The 12,045-nt window shown below is 39.7% G+C and overlaps 1 protein-coding gene across 1 annotated transcript in view; it reads right to left on the bottom strand.

Moving 5' to 3' along the window:
- Positions 1-1,029: 1,029 nt before the first annotated feature.
- Positions 1,030-12,045, bottom strand: part of LOC104967639 (beta-galactosidase-like) — a 30,949-nt gene continuing 19,933 nt past the window's right edge. Inside the window, exons 7-9 of the mRNA XM_010797148.1 lie at positions 8,442-8,449; positions 1,682-1,686; positions 1,030-1,057 (exon numbers count right to left, since the gene is read on the bottom strand). Coding sequence (XP_010795450.1) covers positions 1,030-1,057; positions 1,682-1,686; positions 8,442-8,449 — 41 coding nt within the window. The remainder of the gene's footprint in view (positions 1,058-1,681; positions 1,687-8,441; positions 8,450-12,045) is intronic.

Here is a 12,045-nt window from a genome sequence, read left to right as displayed (position 1 = left end):
TCTTCCAGAATCCATTGATAGGTAATTTTATCTTGCGGAGAAGTGGGGGTTTCTGGTCTACATCTGCCTCAATTGGTTAATGTTAGTGTGATTTTGGAGAACCCTAACCAACCCTTTGAAACCCCAAAGTCACACAATCACACAGACACACTTATTAAGCAAGGCAAAGATGTACCAGCAACCCCAGTGTTTTTTTCGTGGTAAAATTACCTATTTTGTCTAGTGGCTTTGAAGAGAGCCGAGATTCCGTACCCAAATGACTTGACGGCAAGGTAAAGGGTCGAAGATATTCTAAATATAGCATAGGCTACACTTAATCTGACAATGTTTAGGTGGCTGATATGCTTTTGCTGCCAATATCGTTCCAACTTTACTCAACTCAACAGCAGTACAGTGTTTAGCTTTGGCAGCCGTTTTACTTTAGGCAACAAACTGACTATGGATAAGTACCTCAAACAACCCAACTTCAAACAATCAAAACTATCCCTTTTTTAAGTAGTTTTAAATTATTTAATTGATGTAATTGTGAAATGTATCAACTTGCACCGGAAACAATGTTTTGTCTTGTGTCCCAAGTGCCTCCAACGGCGTGGGTTGTGCTTAGGTGATGCTATCCTCGCTACATGATGCAATATTACTACACTCTCCCCACTCTGGCTGTAGCCCGAAAACAATTACAACTTCCTCTTGTAGGATCTCACTTAGTGTTGTTTCTCTTCCTGTTCTGCAACCCGACCTAAAAGCTTGCTCGCTCCTGCGTTTGAAATACGAGAGCCGTTCGGCAGTTTCCTGCTCCTCCTTCTTCACACGACACACACATCGCAGCACACTCCTTCAAAGTCGGCTTCGACTTTGTCGTGTGAAAATCCTCCAGTTGAGTTAAATTGCAGCGTTGGAGTTGTGTGGGCTGAAAAAGGAGAGTTAAGTTGTAGAAAAAGTCATATGAAGTCCTTGGGGTGTTGAGTCACTTCCTTGTTCTAGTGGGCTGCCCGACCGCCTTCAAAGGAGCTGTATTCCTGTTGGAGCTTGTCACTTGTCTTGCCTGCTTCCCACCCACCTCTGCATCTGTCAGTCACCATCATTCCCCTTATGGTATGATGATATTGAGTCACCAGTTACATCTGCACGGTCTACTGAGGAGATGTGCACATAAAGGTGTTTCCAGGAGTGGGCTGATATGTGCATATGTTATACAGTATGTGTCTGACCTCGGGACATGCCGTAATGTGAACATGAAGTCGTATAGTATATACTATAATGAGCTGTATGTAAAGTATGCTGGATAAATAACTAATAAAGTAATGTGTTGGGATCATGGGTAAACCTGTTCCGCTCTATTGGGACAGGTTCAATAAAACAATGAGCCACAGTGTCAAACTAGAACATGTCATGATATGAGACACAATCCTGAATTTCTTATCTTGGTATTTATTTCATTATTTTAAAGACAAAAACTTTAACTTCTAATGATACCAAACTTTTTCCTTCATTGTAGTGTTATGTACAAATATTTGACTTTTCTAATTTCAATATGTTTGTTTTTTCAAATGGAGTTTCATCATGCATGGTGAAGAAGATGAGGAATATATCAGAATTAGGCTATACAAACAATACTTGTTCATAGGATTTGTTTCATTGTAGGTTTTTTTTTTTTCATGTGATAATATAAAAATCACCACACTTATCCTTTTTAATAACATTTTGGCACATCAAGGCAGATTTGAATCCTGTATGTGTAGACTCAAAGTTTAGGCTTTTACAGTGTCATGCACACTGGTAGTGGGTACGTGTTATTTATTTAAAGCCCTTTAAAAATATTTCCACATTTCATTCCACAGTTTGAAATGTTCACTCCTGAGAATGACCTCCATAGCTGCAGGGCCCTGATGGGTGAAGTTGTACAGTACCAGGCATTTGATTCGATAGAAGTTTTGCTCTGGTTTCTAAACCCAAAAAAAAACTATTAATAGCAAAGTGTTAACATAGATGTTTCAGACTGCTGTTCGGGGGATTGCTGACTTTTTTTTAACAGAATTTCGATTCTCTGATTGGCTACTGGGATGCTGGTTGCCATCTTACTCGCTACTCTCTACCCTGTTTTTCAAAATTGGTTCTTCAATTGGCACAGCTGTGACTTTAAAGAGGAAGCTGCGAGCCCTGAAGAGATATGAGCTAATCACCTCATGCATGTCCTTCTCCGTTGACAGGCCCTTTTCCTTTTCCTCTGCCAGCACAACTCATCATATACTGTGACTGCTAGAATGTGGAGCAATGCACTTATTCTGTGTGCATCTGACTGTTTATTTAAACCTGCATCTAATGTGAAACAAGCAGTAAATGTTTGCAGCGGATGTACGCATTAGAATATATCTTATCTTTGGTAATCCTCCGCAGCTACACTCTGTCACGACTCAGATAATCTCCAATGTTTGTGGAGAATGAAGTGTCTTAATCAGATTGACCAAAAAGCGTTGTTGATGAAGTAGTTAAGAACAGGTTTTTCAGTAACACAAACTCTTTGTAAAAATCTGCAACCAAAAATATACACAACACTCACATGCAGGTTTGTCTTTGTTACTCTTACAGTGACGCAGCAGTTTTATTCCAGCATGAGCCATCCTGTGTAACATCAGGAGGGAAAATCCTCTCTTTTTCCCTGACCACAGCCTCATGACGTCAGAGACAGTGCAGCCAATAAGAAGCAGCAGCAGCCATTGAGCTGGATCTGTCTTAATTGGGTAGAAAAGATAAAATCTCCTCTTTGAAACTCATTCTCTTTTCTGACACCAGTGTGTCAGAGATGAGCCGCTCAAAAGAAACTCTCTGACAGTTGATTGTGTTTTCTCATTTGCCTCTACTATGGAGAGGAATACAGTTTGATCAGTTAAACAAACACAGCAGAATAACTGAAAAGTGTTATGAGCAGAGCATTTCATCATTCCTCCCTTCTTGTGTATATTCTCACTGTGCATGGTTATGTAATTATTTGCTTCTCTTACTGAAACTAAACTTTTCCTCTCTTTGTCAAGAGAGTCTGCAACATTATACTAAAGTCAAGGTCGTTTCTGCCTGAGGGTCTGGAGTGTCAGCAGGTTTTAGACAGTTTCCTAACGTTAAGAATATAACTGCAGTTTAAGGCTTGTCTGTTTTGCACCAAACTGAGAAAATCTACTTCAGTTTAAAACATTTTCGTTATCTACACAATGCCATTTTACGGAGCCCCTTACGGAGCCCCGGAGGGTTCATAGAGAGAAAAATAAATAAAACGAGGTCACGTTTTATTAACTTGTGCACACAAGATGTAATTTGTGGCCTGTATGTCGTCCTTATTGTTGTTCTGTTGTTTTTATGTTACATGTGTAACCAATGTGCTGCAGGTCACCCTTGAAAAATAGATCTTTTGATCTCAAGGGGCTTTCACCTGGTTAAATAAAGGCTACAAACAAACTTCATTTGTGCGCACAATATACTTTCTCGTTCGCACGAGATTCTTATGGTTAGACAAATCAAACTGCCCGATTATTACTGTGTGTGTGTGTGTGTGTGTGTGTGTTCCGACAGCACTTAGCACTAGCCTACAATCGAGATTAAGATTAAACAAACTTCTTTCACTTGGGAATACACATATGGAGTTAGCCAGATGTGTGTAAATTACTGTTCATGGTCATTTAAAACAAATACCGGTGTCGGACACGCTGAGCAGAGCACAAACACACACACATCATGTAGCATTTCACGTTTCCATAGAAACAACAACTTCCTGTCAAAAGTGTAAACTCGCCTTCAAAATAAAAGCATATAAATAAAACAGGAAGTTAACCTAAATTACATTTAAGACATACAACTGCAACGAAAGTATGTGTTGGGAGAGAAATTAACCCAATTATAATGGCAACAGTAAAGTGGTACGTGTCTTAAAAAGTGAGTAAAAACACATGTATAACAATTATACGATAGTCTTCACCAGAGCAAACATAATCGCCAACATAGTAATCTTGCCATCTTGTCTTTTTTTGTGTGAGTGCAGCAGCTTTAATCCAGTGTGAAGTTTCTGGGCCTATAATGACTTGAGAGGAGCTGCATGTCATTATGCTGCCGAGAAGTGATTAGTGACTTTGTTCCACTTCCTCCTCTGCCCCGCTCTGATCCTCAGGGTGGCTGCTCTGAGGTCAGCGAGGCTCCCAAAGATAGCTGCTGCTGACACTCACCCACTTAACACGTTGTGTATGACTTCCTCAGAGGAGGGAAGCCCTCCATTGACATTTATGTAATGGACGAAACATTGACTCTGTCAGACTGCAGACAGACTTCTCTTCTGCAGTTACCTGCGATGCCTTCTGTGTATAATTGATAATAAGGTTAGAGAGGAGAACATTTATAATTCACATTTAATATGGGTAATGCATTCAACCTTATAACCTGATATAGGAAGCTATAGTGGACTATGTTATTAGGAGTTACCATCATGGTATTTATAGGCCTGTTTTACATTCTCATGGTCAGTGGAAAGAACGGGATCCTGGAGGGGGGGCCATGGGATATGTTCAGGCTGCAGGCAATGTCAGCACATGGATTTAGATTATATTTATTTTTTTATTCCAATTTGTGCCACGTTTATAGAGTATGTAGTCCGAAAACAGATCAGGTCTAAATGTGTTGCAGTGCCAACTGTGTCTGAAATCGGTATTCAGTGAAAATGATCCCGTCAAAGAGTGTCAACAACAAATAATAATACTAACCCAGTGTTGCCTGCTATTCTCCAATGAGAGTTACTGGCAGCAACAGCTCTGACAGTTGCTAAGTCTTTTTTGACTTATAAATAATTGTTGGGATAAAAACACAATTGCAACAAATATAACTAAAATGTTTTTTTATGAAAATGACCAACCCTATCTTTAACCGGCTGGCTAAGTTTAATTGAAGGTTAGCCTCAACAACTCATCCTAACTGTATTAGCAGCCTGCAGTGGCTACTAGTGTGTTTACATAATCAGACTTAGTGTGTGTATGTTTGGGGGTTGTACATCAAGGTTGCATAACAGTTATTCTTGGTATTCTTGACAGACACTGGCACATTACCTCGTGAAAACGCTTGTTTTTCGAGGAGCCTTCATGAGCCAAGTCGCCATGGTAACTGCTGAAAACTTTATCATGTTTGTATTTTGCGCAAGTGGGCCTGGCTTGTTAATACTGCCTAACCACACTCAGATGTGATGTTGACTGGGGGTCTCGATAATCCGGGCTGTAATTCAGTAATGGATTCTGAAGAAGAGCTGGCGCTGAGAGCTCCTATCAGCACGTCCATTGCCATTGCGGAGAGACAGACAGGCCATGTTTCCTGCTTCTGTTCCTGCCTCTGGACACAGCTCTCTGCTGTTGTTGGCAACTATCTCCAGGAAGTGTCTCCCCTCTGCTCTGCGCTGCTCGCTTTCTGCTGCGAGTAAACAAGCTCTTTTATTCATTGTCTGGGCCGAGAGGGAGGTGCTGTGGGGACACGGAGCGAGGGAGAGAGGTGAAGTCAGTGTTCAGGAATGTGCCTGGGCAAGCCTTTGGGTTGACACGGGCCAGATGACTGAGAGGGAATCCTTGGCAGAGGGAAGTCGGGGAACCCCATCCAACACTTCCAGCCCTGTCTCTCTTCCCTTCCCCTCTCTTCTCTCTTTCCCCTTTTGTCTGTCTTGTCCTCTCACTCTGTCAATTCTTGTCTCCAGCACTCAACTCGCAGCCAGCCTGTCTGCTATTAAAAACATTATACAACCAGGGAGGCACAGTAATGGGGAAACAGGCTCATGTCAGACTACTGGAGCATGGAAAACAGCAGAACCCACTACTCCACCTCGCCGCTGCTGGCCAAAAGTCCCCCGTGAGTTCAACCGTGTCCAACCTGAACTCTGAAAACCCTCCAGACAGCGAGTTTGAAAAGCAATTTACAATGACTCATCAGCTATTATTATGCACGCTCCCAAGTAGGTTGTTACCTAATAGACGAATAATATTCAGCAGATCATGTTTTGGTCCGACTGGAGGCGTTATCATATTCTTGGCGTTAATGCCTATCCAAGAACTTCTCAGTTCTTTAATAGCTTGTTTGTACAATCCATTTAGCTCCCTCTGGTTTCATTACAAGCCAAATTAGGCAAATGATTTCACCTGTATTCTCAAAAAACTAACATCTCCTTGGGTTGGATTGTTTTTGACTACAGGGAAAGCACTTTGGAAGTCATGGAATGATTACAGAAGTCATAATGTAAAATTGTTTCTCTTTCTGCCAGTGGCACGTTTAATATGTAGCTGCAGAGTTTTTGTTCTTGGAAGGAGGCTGTGCACAGGGTCACGTGTTTTACTCGTGTAGCACCGTCTGGTCAAAACATGCAGAGAAACATGAGGTTTCCACTGTTTAAACAAGAGATTCACCTTTACCGAAAGAGAAGATGATAAAATGAAGGCTTTGAGGGCAAATGCACTAAATCCAGCTGGAAATTATGGATTTTATTATCATATATCACATTTCTTAGTTGTGATGGATGTTATTTGTTACATTGGAGCCATTCGTCCGTAGCTTTGCGTTGGACTGGGTGAGAATCTTCCAGTGACTCAGCACGCCTGCGTCTCATCGTGGTGGCACTGATCAACAGTAGTTGTCAATTGGAATGTTTTTAGAACATGACTGATGTGTTTTCTACTCACACCAGTGACTCATCTGTGTGGTGGGTGTCAGTTCTGGTAATCAAATCAGAAGAAATCTTCAGCTTGCCTCAAAATGCCAGAAAAACACCAGCTTTTTCTTTACAAATGACAGATGAAAAATTACAAGATGATGTGAAAGAAAAGAGCAATGTGTTTTGATTCACGGGTTTGTTTTTGTGGGAGCTTACCCACACACTGATGAACATGCTGATGACGAAAGCACTGAGACTGCGAAAAAACTGTTGAGAGAGTGAAGCTGCAGTGTGAATGCCAATGAGATCACCGCAGCTCTGATAAAGGAAAAGTGTTGCCTGGACAATCGGAGCAAAGTTAGCCTAATTCTAAAATTCATTTCAGATAGGGCTCCAACTATTGATTATGTCCAATGTTTAACCCTTTCAATTACTTTTTTGATGAATTGAGGCACTGTTTGAGAATAAAACAAGAAAAGAAAAATACTAGTCACAAGTTCTCAGACCCTGAAGCTACTATTTGGAATTGTGTGTTTCGAGCCATCCAAAACGAAATAAATAACATTAACGCTGAACAAATGATCACTCATGCTATGTTTGTTTGCTTGATAAATTGCTTCAAAAACTGAGTATAACAATGTTTGCCATTTCGCTAATATTCTATAATAATTACAAAAATATTTGCCTAAAAGAAAATAATAATTGTTGGAACAGACCAAATCTACCATATTAAAATATATGTATAGAACCCTGCAAGGTTTTGGAGCTGAAATAATTTGGAAATGAAAATGTTTTCAGTCATTTCTTTATTATCAAGTAATTACCAAAACTGCATCGCTTCCACTCCATTAACTGTTCATATTTTCAGTTTCATAGTATCTTCGATAACATTAAACAACTGTTAGTGTGTTTTTGACCGAGCAATAATGATTATGCCAACATTGCATTTACGTGTACATAAAGGGCATTTTCACCAAACAATTAATCGAGAAATAATGGTTAGATTAGTCAATAATTAAATGCATAGAAACATTTATTTTGTATTGCAAAGAAATATGCACGCACTTTTTTTTACAAAAATATAAGCATTTAAAGAGGCAGGATTTCAGATAACCTTTACCAGATCATGAGATGAGCAGTCATACTCGTACAAAAGGCCTTGGTAATGTCTCATGTAATTAAATAAATTGTATTTATATAGCCAATTATTACAAATCATACATTTTCCTTGAGGTGCTTTATGAAGCTGATTCTTATCACAGTGCTCTCCCATTGTTCTGGGTTTCATTATGCAGCGCGAGGCCTGAAGCTACACTAAAGCTACTGAAGGTGGAATATAAAACATCTTGAGTTCAGAATAGCATATCCTCGGCTTTGATTGCTAGTTATTCAACTGATTAATAATACAATAGCGGGTATTAATCCCACAGTATTGCCGTTCTGCCTTCTCATCATCACCCAGCAGAACGATCCTGCAGGGAAATTTGTACGCTTGCATGCATATCACAGTCTGACGGAGTTCATCAAATGTATTAACTGTTCTTGTCTCTCTCCTCCACCCCCCTAATCCCCCCCAACTCCACCCATCACTCTCTCCTGCCCTGCCAATTGGATCCTTTTACAACCGGACTGGTGTGACATCCACAGAGCTCCCCGCTGAAGAAGGTAAATATTGATTTTTCCAGTGCGCTGCGATCCTCCTCCCTTTACGAGCTGATTAGCCGTCTTGAGCCGGGATCTTTTCTGCTCTGTAGACAGAGGACTGAACTTTGGGAGTGTACACTACTGCAGCTTTCACCAAAGGACACACTCCACTACTCCTCTGTAAACACTAATTTGTCTTGCTTTGCTGTTCAGTACAAAGCAAACCAATGTCAATACATCTCACAGATCCGCCCCACCCTTAAGAATAAGGATACACTTTGAGAGTGGAAGACTCAAACTTTAAATAGGGCGTGGTGGTTGCTGTGCATTACACTAACCTAAACTGATAAAAAATGAATATATTGTTTGGTATTTGTTCTCCCTTCCAATTAACACCTAGATCTATTGTTGTGCAATAATTAAAGTCGCAGTGATTGCAGGATGTTAGATTTGTTTTGATCTAATTTTACCCTTTTTTTATTTGTTAGTGGTTTTTATTTGCAATGAATCGCATTCTTTATGACACATTAGTTATTTGTGCTTTCTTGGATGTCACTTCTATTTTGCTTTTGCACCAAAAAGTTAAACATAAAGGCTTGTGCATATTTCAGGAAAGTCCCTGTGGGATCTGATGGCGGAGCAGTTTGAAGACCTCATGGTGCGGATCCTGCTGCTCGCTGCCTGCGTGTCCTTCGTAAGTAACACCCAAAGTATTATAACTCCATATTCATCCTGGATTGCATTTGATACCGATGCTTAGAGTAACAATTTGGCCAATGCCGATGTTTTTTTAGTAAAATTTTTTGCTGTATATATACCTTTTTGTGGCAGGAAAACAAATAAATCTTCATTATAAGAATGTTATTTACCACCTTTTTAGCCTTTAATCAAAGGCTAACCTTGAATGAGCAAGACGTCCTAAAAATAACTGGACATTAAATGGCTACATTGCCTCATTCTATGTTCTAATCTTTCAAAATGACGGCCAGTTTTTTTGGGTGATCTTGAGATAAATTACCAGTAGTGGTCTATTTTCATGTGGAAACGTGGAAACCTGTGTATTTCAGGCTTTTCCTTTCCACCCAGTGTAGATATGGTTTCAGTGAGGGGAAACGGGCAGAGCACTTCTGCTGAACTGGGAAAAAACGATCAGTCAAAGCTCCCTCTGCTGCAGCACCTCAAACTGTGACCCTGGTTTCAGTCGGAGGGTGGTGAAGGTCGGGGACGGGTGGAGTGAGGGAATCCTGAATGCATAATAACTTCTTTTTTTTTCCAGTACGTCCCCAGAGTCTGAGGATGGAATTGCTGTTGCTATATCTGAAAGTAGGAAAGTAGCTCTAAAAATGAACATGACACAATATATCTTCTCTAAGTGCTGTTGTGTTAGGCCGTAACTGCAGGACTCTGGAGTTTGGGCCCACTTTTCCCCATGTAAATCATGCTTTAAAATGTTGTTTATGGTGGAACACAGCCCCTGTTCCACTGCTGCACCGACCCTAACGCTTTACATTGTTGTTGTTGCCTGGAGTGGTTTCGGCTCAGGATCTAAAATGATGTTCCTTATGACCTGATTTGACTCAAGGTCACAAATATATTAAAAGCTAGAAGCTTGATCCAACACTTTTCCAGTGGTTATCTTCTGATATTTCTATAGTAACTTTTTAACCTTTCTGTTTTCAATCTACTGTCTCCAGGTTAATCGGGTAGTGGCTAAAGCAGAGTGAACTGGAATGAAAGACATACCTTAGCCGGGGAATCATTTGGTTATTTTGAATATATTCAAATTGAGTAGATTAGACTCTCCTTCCTTCTTTGCATGACACATGATTAAAGCTTATTATCAGACAAAACAGGTCAGGTGAGGCTGCTCGGTAACTTTTTATACTTACATCTGTAATGAGCAATAGTGACTTGGTAATAAGGAAGTTGGTTAGGTTTTTTCGCCACATTCAGCTATGCTTCTCACAATTGCCCCATCTCAAATACATCTATTGTTAGAAATGGTAAGATCGGAGTTAAGAATTACGTTTAAATAACCACGTTTTAGCAAACACACAGCATAAAATGCTCTCTTTGTGGAAACATGTATTGACCTTTGTTGCTACATAGAAGAGGTTTCATTAACCTTTTAATAATGGGATTGTTCTCTCTTTAGAATAGCTACCTGCAAAAAGCATAGTGAACTGATAAAAAGCAATGCATAAAAAGTATGTATTCATCTTAAATGAGAAACAAAAACAGCTTATTTAAGGTTTCAAATTGATAGAGGTACATTAGCTAAACTTAATACATTAGTTTGTAATGCTATTATCAACATTTATAAGAAACTAAGGAAATTAGAAAATTAGGCTTTTATTAACGTTCCAAAGCAGTCCATCAAGTGTTAACAAGCTTCCGACAATTGCTGATAAATGTATTTTAATCTAAAAGGTAAATTGTTGATGATGCTAATGTTAAGTTAATAGTATTTAACACATGGTGTTAATAACCCTCAATGAAAGACTTTAATATAAAGCAATACCACCTTGGTGTAACATACTATATTATGACAATATTTAATGAGGTATTTCTTTAGCAGTACCTCAGTTTATATAACGATTTCATTGTTGTCCTTTCAAAAGTGATGTTTGCTAATATTGCTGAAGCTGGTCTATCTGGTTAAGTTTTAATATGGCAGAGCCACACAGAAAGCCGCAACAGCCGTCTGACATATCGCTGCACTTCCTCCCTTTGAGCTGAAGAAAGAAAGTAGGCTGATCTTTATTTGGTTTGCCACGTCACTCTGTGGAGTTAATGTTCATGAGACTATAGGAAAAATCAAGTGACAATAGAATTGGATGTCAAGCCCTCTTTGTTTATACTACATTTTTCAATAGGTGACCTTTTAGGAATGTTTTTTTCCTGACCAACTTGATAGGAATTAATTTAGATTTTCCATTTTGAGCATCCAAACACTCACATATAATGGGCCATCTGTCGCCATGTGTGTCAGCGTTCAGTTATGCATGCGGGGTGTGAATGTTTAAAGCTGTAAGTAGAGATTTATTTTGGCAATCAAGCTTTGATTTCAATACCCAACGTTAAATCTGAGTTAAAGTTAGTATCAGATTGCCAAAAGCAAGAAGTTAAGTTTCCACCAGATTCCCCTTAATGAGTTCTATAACCCGAAAGAAAGCCTACTCATCTTGTAATTTAACCTGCTATTCAGCTTGAAAGTAGCAGTAATGTATTCAAACCCTTCTTAATGTGTTTTGAATGGGTCTTTTAAACCGTCCTTTCTGAGAAGACTGCCCTCCAATCTTCACTCAGTCAGAGAGGAGATTTACCGTCCCCAATGATGGGGAATGATGAGCTATCGACCGGGCTCTGGTCTGCCTCAACATGCACTCCGCTGCTCAATACACCGTTGGGGTGGGGTGGGGGGGATACTCTTTTATCATTTGATAAACCCCATCAGATCATGGAAAAGTAGACTCCCACTAGAAAATGCATTTCCTGCTGAAAATGTGTGCGAATGCTGTAAACTGAGTACATTTGCTGCTGAATTTAGCTGAAAAGGCTGAATATGTTATTAGTTGAATGGTCTCTGTAGCTGCTTTTAGCTACAAAAACCAAGTATGTGTGTTGCTGAACTTAGCGGAGAAATGCAGAAAAGTGAAATGATTTGAATCAAATCGTTACAGCTCAAATGCATTGCAAAGACTTTGTTGAAAACTTGAAAGTGAAAATGTTAAAACTGGAAG

Source organism: Notothenia coriiceps, unplaced genomic scaffold, assembly GCF_000735185.1.
Source record: "Notothenia coriiceps isolate Sejong01 unplaced genomic scaffold, NC01 NC01_scaffold00037490, whole genome shotgun sequence".
NCBI classification, from domain to species: domain Eukaryota; kingdom Metazoa; phylum Chordata; class Actinopteri; order Perciformes; family Nototheniidae; genus Notothenia; species Notothenia coriiceps.
This window is presented reverse-complemented; position numbering and strand designations above follow the sequence as displayed.